The 13,980-nt window shown below is 36.3% G+C and overlaps 1 protein-coding gene and 1 pseudogene across 1 annotated transcript; one reads left to right on the forward strand and one right to left on the reverse strand.

Annotated features, from left to right (window-relative positions):
* Nucleotides 1-7,475: 7,475 nt before the first annotated feature.
* LOC145036163 (protein FAR1-RELATED SEQUENCE 5-like) lies at nucleotides 7,476-8,051 on the forward strand. The gene has a single exon (XM_078984633.1). The coding sequence runs from the start codon at nucleotides 7,476-7,478 to the stop codon at nucleotides 8,049-8,051; it is 576 nt and encodes a 191-aa protein (XP_078840759.1).
* A 470-nt stretch (nucleotides 8,052-8,521) lies between these two features.
* LOC145037474 (cytochrome P450 CYP94D108 pseudogene) lies at nucleotides 8,522-10,239 on the reverse strand (annotated as a pseudogene).
* Between the last annotated feature and the right edge of the window lie 3,741 nt (nucleotides 10,240-13,980).

Consider the following 13,980-nt stretch of genomic DNA (forward strand, 5'->3'; position numbering starts at 1 on the left):
AATATTTCTTTATCAAGAAGTTTCTTGACAAGAGAATCTTATATGTCAATGAGTAAGTGGGAGCCTTAATGGTCTTGAAAGGTTTCAAGAACAAATTCGAGAATAAACCTAGTTAATCATCACTAGCACATGACTTGAGGTTTACAACCTATCATGTTGACATTATTTTGTTTCTGTGCCATTCCAATTGAGTTAATTATGTATGTGAGTTCTACGAGTTCTCATTTGAATGCATAAAGACAAAGGGCTTGATCGATGGAAAGTACATTGATATGTAAGGATAAGTTGCTAAACTACTTGGAAGACATGGTGGGCACTCGTGTTACCATAAGGCTAGAAATCAAGAAAGTTCAATCCATATGAGTTTGGATTTGTCGCAAACTTGGTTTTGGAAAATTCACATGGATAGGAACACATACACCATAAAATCTAAGTGTCATAAGATTCGCTCCTTCATGAAAATGACTATGATGAAATGCTTTCACTAAGAGAGATTTTAATAAGACAGCAATTGTGAAAATTGTATTCTCAAGTTCGATTATGGTTACGACATCCCTTTCCATAGTTCGAATTGTAAGATGTGGAAGTTAGTCTAACATTTAGGACTTATTGATATAAGTTCTGAATTGTTTAGACACACATATGAGCTATCTAAGGAAAAGGTGTATAAGTTTAAGAAGCTTAGATAAAGGCTTATCGAAGCATCTGGTATTAGAAATATGAACCTCAAAAATTCAATAGGCATTGTTTTCTGGAAGTTCAGCTATTTTCTGAATACATGTCAAAGCTAGTGGGAGCATAAGTGTTATGCTTGTATGATTATTATGGCAGGTATTGCAAGTTAGAAATATTAATTATAGAAAAACAAAGATTCAATTTTCAAAGTTGCATGAGTTGAAACGTTGTTGTGCTATAATTAAGGGAGAGAATATTATACTTCGTTTCAAAATCTAAAGCTTAGATTGAGAAATTTTAATAAATTTAGTCAAAGGATACATAATGTGTTCTTAAATTTCGATTATGATTACGGCATCCCTCTTCATAGTTCGAATTGTGAGAACGTGCCACATAAAATATTATGGCAGAAGGTCGATAAAGTATCATATCTTTATGTAAGTCATTATGCATCGTGTCCCATACACTTCAGGTATAGGATCAATTGCAAATGCTATAATATTTGACCATTCTAAAAATTTCCAAATGTCTAGCGCATTAAGAGGGAAAAAGGATTAGAATAGGTTTTGACTAAAATAATTAAACAACTATCAAAGGACGATCCAAAGTTCACTGAGGATTGATCGCTTGTAAGTAGTTGCAAGTATGGTATTGGATGGACCATATCGACATTATTATGAATAGATCAGATTCTATTAAGAAATGAGTTGTCATATGGCAAATATGGAAATGTTTACATATTGGGAGTTGGATATTGACAGTCTATATCTAGATTAGAAAATTTTATGCAAGAAGGTTGTTCAAAGGAATGTACTTTGAATGTGAGACTTCACGTCTATGGAATTGTCTTGTAACAATTTCCGATAGAGTACTTTGTAATTTCATTGGCCAAGTCTTAGTGACTTTTATGCTATGATTTTGCGAAAGGATCGTTGCATAAAATGTGAGAATCTAGCATATTCTAGTAGTGGCACGAACCTTGTGTTCTAACACTAATGATAAGTATTGGGAATTGTGAAATGAGCATCATTGGAAAAGTTTTTCAATTGACCTATTTCACAAAGTAAGGACCATAGGAAACATAGTGTGCATGCTTTATGCATAGGACAACTATTGTTGTAATTTGAATAATTAGTTGATTTTCTGAAACAGTAAATGATGAATAATGAGTAATACATATGGTGTTTAGACAAAAGTGTTTTATTTACTCCCACAAGTTTGGGTCCATATAGGATTAAGTATTATTATTGTGTTTCAATTTTGCATGTTTTGACATCCAGAATAACTAGGTTATTCAAACCTCCACAATCGGTCATACGTTGGAAGTAGGTATGAAGGAAGACTGTCATGAAGAGTCTGTAGATTGTCTAAAGAGTTTAGACATAGCAAAAGTTTGCTGCAGAGTTCATGAGTGCTTTAATAAGATTAGAGTATTGGATTAAACCCACACTCACAAGAATCACTTCATGGATTTCATCACGAGTGATTGTGAGTCAATAATATTGTATATTCTTGAAACCGAGACGTGTGAGTTGTTATTTATTGGCCGGTTGCACATTGATAATAAGTAAACGCACTAGTAACTTGGTGTTATAAAACTTATTGTTGTGGGTGATTCAATCAGTAAATGCAAGCGAGCATTTAAGTTGAAGTTTATCCATTCCTTTTACCCAAAGTGGGATAAAAGCGATATTTGTAGGCCCCTCGATGATTTAGTGATGACACCTAAGTGCTTGGCTAAGCCGGGACTAAATTGATGTGTTCAATTGTAGTCTGTTGTCAGTCGTCATAAATGGGAAGTCTCGAAACAGTATAGAGAGAATGATTAAAATTCATGTCTTGTGTTTATACGATATCTTGAGAATGGATGAATATATGATCCCTTATCTAAAGCACATGCATATCTGATAAGATCAGAGTTGACAGCGGCTTCTGAAAGCTACGATTGCTGATCAGGTTCTGAGGTCATACGGAAAATAGTTATTAGACTTATCCAAGTGGGAGACTGTTGGATTAGTGTCTAAGTCCATAACTGTTTTGGTATGTACTTAACCTGATTATGAGCATGGTCCTTTTTGGTTGTCTTCACAATAGCAATATGTAGGATGAGTTAAGGAGAGAAATGATTAATTATGATTTATTAATATATTATGAGAATAATATATTAAAGGAGAAATCATATTGTTTAATTAATATTAGTCAATAATTAATTAAGAACTAATTTTGTGGCTAAAAGAGATTAATAAACTTAGGGGACTGGAATTGTAATTATAATATAACTGAAATTGGGCTATGGATCACCTTGGAATAATAGGTTGGATGAATTCTATGGGGAAGCCATTAGAAATCGTCCAAGGCATGTTCCAAAAGGGGTCCATGGGCTGCTTAGGGCTTAAGCAGTCAAATTAGGGTTTCCTTGTTTGATAACCCTAATAGCCTAAGTATATAAGGAACCCTTGGGCACCAAAAACGTGGCTAACACTTCCTTTAGGGTTTCCAGCCGTTTTTGGTGCCTCCCCTCTCTTCCCTCTTCATCCAAGTTGCTTAATGGTGTTTGTGACTCCATTAGAGGTGCAGCACTTGAGGCACTAAGCTTTCTGAAGCCAAGGATTAGATTGTTATTGATATATAACAAGCAAAGGTTAGATCTAAACCCTATTTTATGTTAATATGATTAATTGTATGCTAGATCTATGGTTTATAGCTTTGGATATTCAATTGCATGTTCGTTAGACAAACTAGATCCAAAAGCTATTAGTATTTGCATGTACACCATAGGAATGATGTATTGCTCAAAACCCATCAGTAACATCATCTCTTGCTCCGCTAAACACTAGGTGACTATTTCTCGCTCTAGTACGGAAGCAAAATACGAATGAGTTGCTAAATATGGTTGCAGAATCATCGTGGCTTTGTAAGTTACTGAGAGAGCTTGACTTCATTCTTACAAAAGCTATAATATTGTGCTTTGACAATGTGAACGTGCTACATGTCCACAAACCCCATTCAAAATCAACACACAAAGAACGTGCTACATGTCCACATCTTTACCGAAGGCCTTCCCTCCTCTCTATTTCTTGACTTCAAGTCCTGCACGTTCATCCTGCGCCTACCTTTATGACTATATGTATTTTATGTATTATGTTGTAAGCCCACTATTATGGCCCATGGCCTTTCTACACGTTATATATCCCTTTATATTTATTGTGAATACCTAAATGACTTTTGAGGGGAAAATATCATTTTAATTGTATTAACTACTAGTTGTCTGCTTGAAATTTTAGTATTTCATAGCATTGAACCAAAATAAACTTGTTTAAATAAGTTTAATATTTTTTGAAGTTTTGGTTCTAACCCTCTCGTTCTAGTCTTAGTTCTAGTTTATGTGTTCCGCCCCTAACTTCTAATAAAAACTCCTACTATATATTTGAAACAAATAATCAAGAAGAGTTAAAATTTTGGGATTATATTAAATAGTAATCTAAACATATGTAGGCCCCTTTATTCTATAATTCTGACTTATCGTTCTCCCAATGCCACCAAAATTAACGAAGTGTGGAGACTACAACAGTAAGTAGAGCGGCATTTGTCGATCTGTTGGTTTTGTCATGTTTGTCTATGTACTCTAATCTTCAGATCGTAGTTTCCCACATTATGTTGCTCTTCTTGAATTCTGTCAAGGGATTCAACAACGGGGCTAATGTCATCAGTTTCAATAAGCTCAAGCGTCGAGATGTCCCCAATTTCGAGTGAAACCTCTTCAACATAATTGCATTTCAAGTTTTTGCAATTTCAAGAATTTTAGTTGTGGAAACTGCTCCTCACCAGTGTCTCATTGAGATTCTTCAAATGCGTTGTCAAGTACGTTGAGTTCCTCAAGGTTAAGTAACGACTGAATTATCAAAATATCACTCCATGGAAGACGACACCATAGTAATGTAAGTTTTTTAATTGTTGCAGGCATTGTAAAGTGATTCTTTTCAAAGATCGGCTCACCTTTCGGAAAACCTACCTCCATTGAATTCTTTCTGCTACCTGACCCAATTAACTTCAGTGATTCAAGATAAGCTGGTGATTTGAAGTCATTTTCGTCGTATGTGTAAAGTGGACATGTAAGCTTCTTTATACCAGATTGCAGATTGAGGATGGGAAAGACCTCGAGGGATACCAAATTGCAAGGTACCTCAAGTGAACAAGTAAGGGTATTACATCTGGAAAGTGTTTTCTATTATGGACACATTTTTGTAGATCCAAAACCATTAAAACCATGTATGGGTGAATATACTCATCGGAGTTGAAAATCATAGATGATTTTGTATGAAAACACAAGAGGGATCGAATGCTTGGGATGGGCGGATTAGACAAATTCATGATGTTGAGGTCGTTATATGTGAATACATGTCGTTGCTTGTGTGTCATAATAACCTCAACAGGATAAGAAGACATTGGCTTGTGCCTCTTCTGCAGCTTGTTTGAATCTTTTCTTGAGATTTCTAACTTTTTCGTCTTCATCTTGGTCGATAAGAAAAATTCGGATCACGCGACAAAGCTCTTCATAAAGCTGTTGGAATTGAGGCATTTCATACATAATGGAAGGGTTGTTGATGATCGGTGGGTTATCTTTACAGTAAATTAGCTCCTTCAAGTTGTTCATGAACAACTGAAGACCTGCGTATGTCATCTTCTTTCTTCCTCTCTTTTTTTCTCCGAAGAAGGATATGCCAAGATGGTTGTGTTGCGTAGAGGTGCACCAAGTTAATTGGATATGGTTTGAGTTTCACTTTAATAAAGTTTTCCTGGAAGTTGAAAATGAAAAGGTGTTGCGTTTAGTTATTTCTCTTGTCGTTGCATTAAAATGTTTTGTATTACAAAATGATTCGGCATAACTCAAAAAAAGGGACAAAATACTGAATTTCGGAATTCACTAATTTTGTATTATGTCTCCATTCATATAAGATGATATCTTTTCTTATTCCGATTGCTTGGTCGCATGATGACGTATGAGCTAATTACTAAAGGCTGGGACCCAATATATTAGGACTAGTATTATTTGCAGTTGCACCCATATTGTGTATAAAACCTTCTAAACATATGTTGATACTACACAATTTGGATTTCTTGTTTGTTATATTCGTAAATTTTGTATTTCTTATCGGAAAAAAAAACAGTTAATTATCTGATGATTAGCGGCGGCTTGTTGTGGCCAAAAGGACCCATTATAATCCATCTTTCAGTAATTACATTGGTAATTACATTGGTAAGAACAATCCTCTAATCCATCTAATTAGACCCTCTAATAATCTTTACTTGCAAAATAAAATAGGTTAACTATAATTTTTTTTATATATATTTTTAAACTTGCAATTCAACACCTTGGAAATTACTAAAGTTCTTTTCAACACTATGGAAAATTAAATTGTTTGACTTTTGAAAATTTAATATTTTTTAGCTTTTTTCTGAGAAAAAAAAAAAAAAAATAGACATTGTGATATTTACGAGTTCAATTTTGATCTTTACCACCATTGATATTTACAAATTTCAAACATTGAAAATTTTTTGCTCTTAATAGCTGATTAATTATCAGCTAATCCAACTTTAACACATCTAATATAAAATTAAAACATTTTTAATGTAAATAAACAACAACAGTTTCTTATTTTAACCTAAGGTAAAATGAAAATTCTTGTAAATATCATTTCTATCCACCGTTATTATCCGTCACCTTCGGCAACCTAACAACTCCAGTTGAACAACGCCGTCACCACCTCGAGTCCGATTATCGGTGGTGTTTCTATAACACCCGGTTATAACAGAAAATGAAAAAGAGAGAGAGGGAGAGAAATCGATAGGTGGTGGTCCGAATTTCAAAATTTTTGAAGGAGAAAGACATGAGGGAGGGACAAATACGGGTGGAGACAGATTCGTTGGTGGAGGAAGAGGGAGGTGTGGCGGAGATGAGGGGAGACGGATTCGTTGGTGGAGAGGGGTGGTGGTGTAAGTGGTCGTCGTTTTCACTCTTCTGGTAACTGTGATCGGAAAATCATAGCAGTAGATGCTGGTAGATGTTGTTGTCGGTCGGCGGTGGATGTTCTTGTCGGCGGTGGATGTAGTCACGACTCCTGGTCGGCTGAAGATGGAGCTGCTCAGGTTGTGAGGATGAGAGAAATATGTTTGGCGGCTGATAAAAGTTTAGGACTTTAGGGTTTAGTTTTTAATTTATAAGTGGTTGGTTTAGCCGTTTAGGGTTTTAAAAGTATTGAACTGGCTTAAAAAGATTGGGTTTTTTAAAAAACGAAAATTGGATTTTTTTTTTCTTAAATAAAAAAGTCTTTTCTTATAAAATTTATTTAAATAAGCTTTTTTAGTATTGAAATTTTATAAAATATTTATTTTTAGTACTTTTCATTTTTTATATTTGTGCAATATTCTAATTATTTATCTGTTATGGTTTTTTTTAGAGATGGTTAAGTTTTTTGGAATCAACTTGTCCGCTAAAGATGAAGATTTTTCTACAAAAACTTCAGCACTTTCCACCAATCGGATTATATAATTATATCAATTATGATGCTTTCAAATACAACATATATACTAAATCACTTGAAATTTGATTGCAGAAGTTCAAGTCTCGTAAGGAACTATTGGAGTGGACACAAAACACCGCACATTCTTTAGGATATGTCATTATTACTAGAAGATCAAAGACATATGGGAACAGCTTCGTGTAGAAAGTCATATTTATATGTGATCGTGGCACAAAGTATAAACCTAAAGAGTATACAAGTAAAGCATCTGAAAGCAAAATGACTAATTTTCAGTTTCAACTGGAAGGAAAGTATTCGAAAGAACATGACAACTGGACGCTAACGGTAATATGTGATGAACATAATCATCCACCGGCACAACATATGGAGGGTCATCCATTTGCAAGACGGTTATCTGTCGATGAGACTCGTTTGGTGGCTAATTTAACAAGAAAGAATGTGGCGCCACGTAACATCCTGTCAACATTGAAGGTTCAAAACAAAAACATTGTGTTGACAATTAAAACAATATACAATGCACAACAAAAGATTCAGATGCACGAGCAAGCAGGAAGAATTACAATGCAGGTTCTTAAATTCCTTTTACACACCAATGATTATGCCTATGAGTTTACTATAGGTGATTCGAATGAGTTAGAAAATTTATTTTTCGTTCATCCAACGTCTTGGAAGATATGTCGTGCATTTCCACATGTGTTGATAATAGATATCACGTATAAAACCAACAAATATAATAAACCGTTTGTTCAGATTGTTGGTGTGACATCAACTCAAAAGACATTCTCTATAGGCTTTGCCTTCATACATAAAGAAAAGGAGACCAACTATACTTAGGTGTTAAATTGTTTAAATTCGACGTTGGATACGTGTACGCTCTCACGTATAATAATCACAGACAGAGAGTTGGCACTTATCAAGGCATGTGAAACAGTTTTTCCGGATGCTGCATGATTACTTTGTAGATGGCATATTGAACAAAACATTTTGAAGCATTGCTACAAAATTATCATGTTGGAAGAGGATCGAGATCTTTTAAAGTCAAGATGACACTTAAGAAGGTGCCTCTCCTTCTAAATTAATATTTGTAGTTCGAAAATGTTCTGGATTAAACTACTTGTACATTAGCGTGCACTCCAGATAGACTACATAGCTTGGCTTTTTTTCAGATCCTAGTTTGAAACCACTTTAGAACTCGTATGAATTCGGAATTCCAATTACCTAATGTCCTCATGAAAAAAAAAATAGCAACATTTTATGCGATGTAGAGAATATTCACGGTGGCAGACGATCTATGATTGCGCGGATTGAGAAACCATCTATAATTAATGAAAATGTATTTACATACATGTATGATGTATCTATTACTACATGTTCTTCTTGGTCTATAACCACTAGACTTAATTTAGGGATGTTGCCGTTTCTTTAGTCGCACAGGTAAACCATTCTTCATACCTAGAAGAAGAGAGAGAGTATAGGGCGGAGCCACCATCTTTTCCGGCGTTCCACCACCGCCAATCACCTCAACCTCAAACTCATATATGATAGCAACAACCACGGACTTCATCTGCAAGTAAGCCATCTCTTTCCCTAAACACATCCTAAACCCACCATGAAACACCGGATACTTAAACTGATCCAATGGCTGGTATACCCCATTGTTATCCAGCCATCTTTCTGGTTTAAACTCCCTACAATCTGACCCCCATAACTTCTCCATTCTCCCCATGGCGTAGGCTGAGTAATCTGCAAACCACCCTTTTCCGACGTATGTCCCGTCTGGTAGCTTATCATGGTCCACCGTCAATCTGGAGTTGATTGGCACAGGTGGAAAGAGTCTCATGGACTCCGATAGAGCAGCATGAAGATAGTTCAGACTCTTCAACTCATCGAAGTTGAGGTTTTCTGGGTGGATATACGCCGATGAAGCCATTAACATAGAAAACTCTCTGTGAATCAAATCTCGACAATGAGGATGACCAGCTAATAACCAAAAGAACCATGTAAGTGCAGTTGCTGTTGAGTCTTTACCTGCAAGTATGAAGCTAATGATAATATCTCTCACAAATTTCCTCCTTTCGTCATCGTTAAAACCCATATCCCAACTTGAAGCCATGAATCTGGAGAGTAGATCTTCATCAGTTTTGGAATCACTCTGTGTTTCTTTCGATTTAATTATATCCATGGCGAACTGATTCACCGTTTCAATTGCTTGTTTGTACTTCCTCTCATTACCGATGTTGAGGAATCTCTTCATCTTCCACACCGCCGGGAGAGGCGACATGAACCGGTTGGAGACATGCTCAACTGCGGAATCAAATGCCTGAACAAACAACAGATTGTTCGAGTCCGTTGAATTCGATGTCAATAAACCTGGGTCAACCCCAAACGCAACGTTACATATGTTATCAAACCCGAATTTACGGAGGACTTGCTGTAGATCGAGTAATTCTCCGGCGTCAGCAGCGGATGAAAGATGAGGGATTAAAGATCTGGAAATTTGGGATTTGACAGTGTTGGTGATGAAGGTTCTAAGGGACTTGGTGTTGAATTCATAACTCGCGATCTTGCGTTGGGAGGACCAGATATGGCCGTCGGAATTGAAGATTCCTCTGCCAAGAAGCTCGTGGAGGACGGAAGTGTAACGGTGGCCCTTGATGTAATTGGGGAAGTTGGAGCGGAGAAGGTGGTGGAGGTTGGTGGGATCAGCTGTGCAGATACCGTGTGAGAGGCCGAGGAAGCCGTTGACTTGGAGTGTGAGAGAAGGGGTGGTGGAAAGCATGTCGGACACCCAATCGTGGAAACGGTGGCGGTTGCGGAGGAAACCGATGAGGTTTCCGATGAGTGGGTAGGATTGGGGACATGGGGTTTTGAGTTGAGAGTGGCGACGGCGTAGGAACAGAATTACAGACAAAGATAGGATGACGAGAGGAAGAACACCATAGAAGATGTCAGCGGCCATTTCATCTACATGTAGAGGATGAGGAGAGCAAATAGAATTGTTAACTTGATTCTTGAAAAGTTATGTCGACAGCATTTGGTGTAAAAATAAAAAAATAATAATAATAATAAAAATAAAAAATAAATAAAAAAAAAACATTATTTAAAAGGCTCCAGCTAGCTATTTTATCCCATTCACAATCTAACTACCTCCTAATTATTATCCCTAACTATTTTTTTTTTTTTTTGGTTAATAAGACATCCTATTTTACAATTTAGATAACCCTAATTAATGTTTGAAATATTTTTATTGGTTGAAATTGCATTGTTTTCGGAAAAAAATGATTACAAGATGTTGATTATAGGTTGACTTTTTATAAAAATGATTATAGGGTGTCTAAGGGGTGTCTTATTAGCATCACTTTTTTTTTTATTTAATTGTAATCATCACGTATATCATTATACAATGATTTATATCTTTTCATTCTTATTAACTTTGTAATAAATATGTTTTCTTTTTTAATATAGATTTTATAATATTTTTAAATCTTATTATTTATTATTGTTTTATTTAAATTATTTATTTGTTTTTTTTTTGTCAAATTTAGAAAAAAAAATTGACAAAATTTCACAATTGGTCCCTGTGGTTTACATAATATCGCACTTTGAGGACTTCCTAGTTAAAAATCACGCGAATGGTCCTTAAGGTTTCAGTTCATTGCGAAATTGGTCATTGACCCTAAACCTGTCACTTTTGAACCATTAGTGCAGGGATAATTTTATCTTTTCAGCTCACAGTAAATGTAATAATCCTTCGCACATAACACACACATGATCTCTGCGATTAAGTACAAAGATCATCTTCCCCAGCTCCCCATTACCCTTTCACATTCATCTTCGTCTTCTACAACACAAGACAAGGATCATCTTCCAGTTCGATTGAAAACGATAATGGTGTTAACGTTATGGTCAGTCCGTTCCAAATACACGAAAGCATCAAACTATGATTTGGAAAGAATATATCGTAAGTGATTTACTAAACTGATCATATATTTTGTCGATATGAAATTACGCCCAAGTAGTTGAATTTTTTTTTGTTATTATTTATTTCAGAGGGAATAAGCAACTACTTCACATTAAAAATCCATCATGGTGGGATATTCACAAAAAAACCCTGGGAGAAGGTACGTAGATGGAACAATAGACTATGTTGACTTCGTAGATATTGACGTTTTCTCTGTACATGAGTTGGATACAATGGTTCGAGAAATAGGGTACGTAGAAGCGCAAACTTTTATCATTTTCTTATTCCGGAAGTAGAGTTGGACTTTGGTCTCTTACCTCTAGGAAATGATAGGGATATGCATGTATTGTCAAATTATGTGGAAAAAATAACCTTTTAAGTATCTACAAAGAGCATGGGTATACAAGGGTTAACAGTTATTTTTTGTCCCCCACAAAGGTTATTATTGAGGAGTTGGTTAATGATGTGTTCCCTTAACTAGATAGGAACCAAAAGAAGGGAAAAGTTGTTGGATCTTCTAGGAAAAAATTAGACTACTCCCAATCCATTGTGTCATATGGAACATTTGGTGGATCTTCCCAAGTGATACAGGGTAATGAACCAGTCATGGATGATGTGCCAGTTATGAATGATGAACCAGTCATGACTGATGAGCCAGTCATGAATGATAAGCCAATCATAGATAATGAACCAGTTTTAGATGATGAATATGATTGTGAGGATAATGCAGATGAAAGTGAATTTGATAGTGCAGATGAAAGTGAATTTCATAGTCAACATGATGCAAAAAAAAACAGTCTTTGATGATGAACCTTTGATAGATGAGGTGGAGGTGAACATGATCAACTTATGTAGTGTACTTGATGAAGACATTGACTTGGGGCAGCTTGATCTGACAAATAATAATACAATGGAACATGAAGACATTGAATATGAACCTTTAGAAGTCTTAGATAATGATGTGTTTAAATCATTTGCTAGTGAACAAGAGCCTAGAAAGAAATTGTTAAAGTCCATTCTAAAACCAATTGCTTGTTCATCTAGTGAAGTTCACACTAAAGCTTTTAAGATTGGTCAGACATTCAAGGAAAAGGAAAAGATCAAAGAAGCTATTGCCAACTACTCTGTAAAAGAAATGAGGGATCTACATTATGTAAAGAATGACAAGATAAGAATTAGGGTAAAGTGTAGGGGTATTGTTCCTTAATTGACTAGTGACAATAATAAAGGTAGGGGAAATTTAGTACTTTCCAAAAAAAAAGTTGTCCATGGGTTCTTTTTATATCTAGGGCAGATGAAAAACAAGTTTGGATTGTCAAAAAATACAAAGATTGTCATTCGTGTTTGCAAACAAGGACAGTGATGGCTTGTTCATCTAAGTTTCTAGCTAACAGCATATTGAAAGTAATCCCAATATCCCTACACGTGCTTTATAGGAGGACTTAGTACAGAGGTATTCACTTTCAATATCAAGGTGCAGTGGCAGCAACGAAAGGGTTCGAGTGGACATGGGAAACCGAGGAGGAGATGAGGGAGCATTACCCGAAGTTATTTTTAGATTCAGTAGTAGCAGACTTTGAGGACGAAGTCTAAGATAATTAGGGGAGAGTTGTAACACCTCGTTTCTGGTACGCATTTAAAACATTATTTTTCTTCTTATTTTAGAAGCTACTCGACGAGTCAGTGGCCCTAACTCGTCGAGTAGCAGCGGGTCAGCACGTGAAGTTGGCGTGGCGACTCGACGAGTCCATATTCCTGACTCGGAGAGTCCGCCAATCTGGATGAAGCCCTAATTTGCAGGGTGTGTACCATATTTAAACATCATTATAGCCACAAACCAGTCTCCTTCACCTCTCAGAGACATATTTCTAAAACCCTAACCTCCTTTAAAGTGTGTGTGGGTGATCTTTGCCCTTGTGAAGGAATTTTTGGTGTATTGTTGAGCAAGAAAAAGAAGGAGAAGGTAGAAAAACTCAAGGAAGAAGAAGTAGATCCAGATTATACTCCTCTTTGGGCATCCTTTCTGGTAATAATGCTTTCATCTTGATTATTGTACTACTAGATCTAGTTTGTCCCCAAATTGATGGTTTTGAGCTCAAAAACCCCAAATCCCTAGTGATGAAGCTTTGTAATCGAGCCATATCTCGGATCTAGCCTCTCTTGAGCTCCAGGAGCTCAAGAAGGCCACCTTTTGACAGCCATGGTCTTGTTTTGGTCAAATAACCCCCATAATAGCCAAGTTTGAGTGCTATTGCTTCATTGCATCATAGATACATGTAAAGTTAGCAATTTTACATGTTTAGATAGTCCCAGAAACCCAGATCTATGTATTGAATACACTAAAGCTGATTAGAATCGACCAAATAGAAACTGTATGCAAAGGACTCGGTGAGTCAGGTCGCGAGTCTTAGATCCCCGGTTCAGCAGTAGCGAGACTGTTTAGTGAGAGGAGTAAGGACTTAGTGAATTAAGTCATGGATCTGAGTGTAGAGGGACTCGGCGAGTCCAAGGCAATCTCCTTACCCGTCAGAACAGACTTGACGAGTTGTTCATACAACTCGGCGAGTCAATAGACTGGACGTGTTCTTATGTTGAAGGTGAACTCGACGAGTTAATTATACAACTCGGCGAGTCGGATGAAGGTTGGCACGATGTCAATAAGGAAGGGGAACTCATCAAGTTGTGGCTAAACTCGGTGAGTAGAGTCAGGTAAGGAAACAGAAGGAAAGATAGGGACTCGACGAGTTGACGACCTAACTCGGCGAGTCAAGTCAACAGGTTGTTGACTTTGACTAGGGGTAA

This window comes from Lactuca saligna, chromosome 3, assembly GCF_052625555.1.
Source record: "Lactuca saligna cultivar CGN05327 chromosome 3, ASM5262555v1, whole genome shotgun sequence".
NCBI lineage: Eukaryota > Viridiplantae > Streptophyta > Magnoliopsida > Asterales > Asteraceae > Lactuca > Lactuca saligna.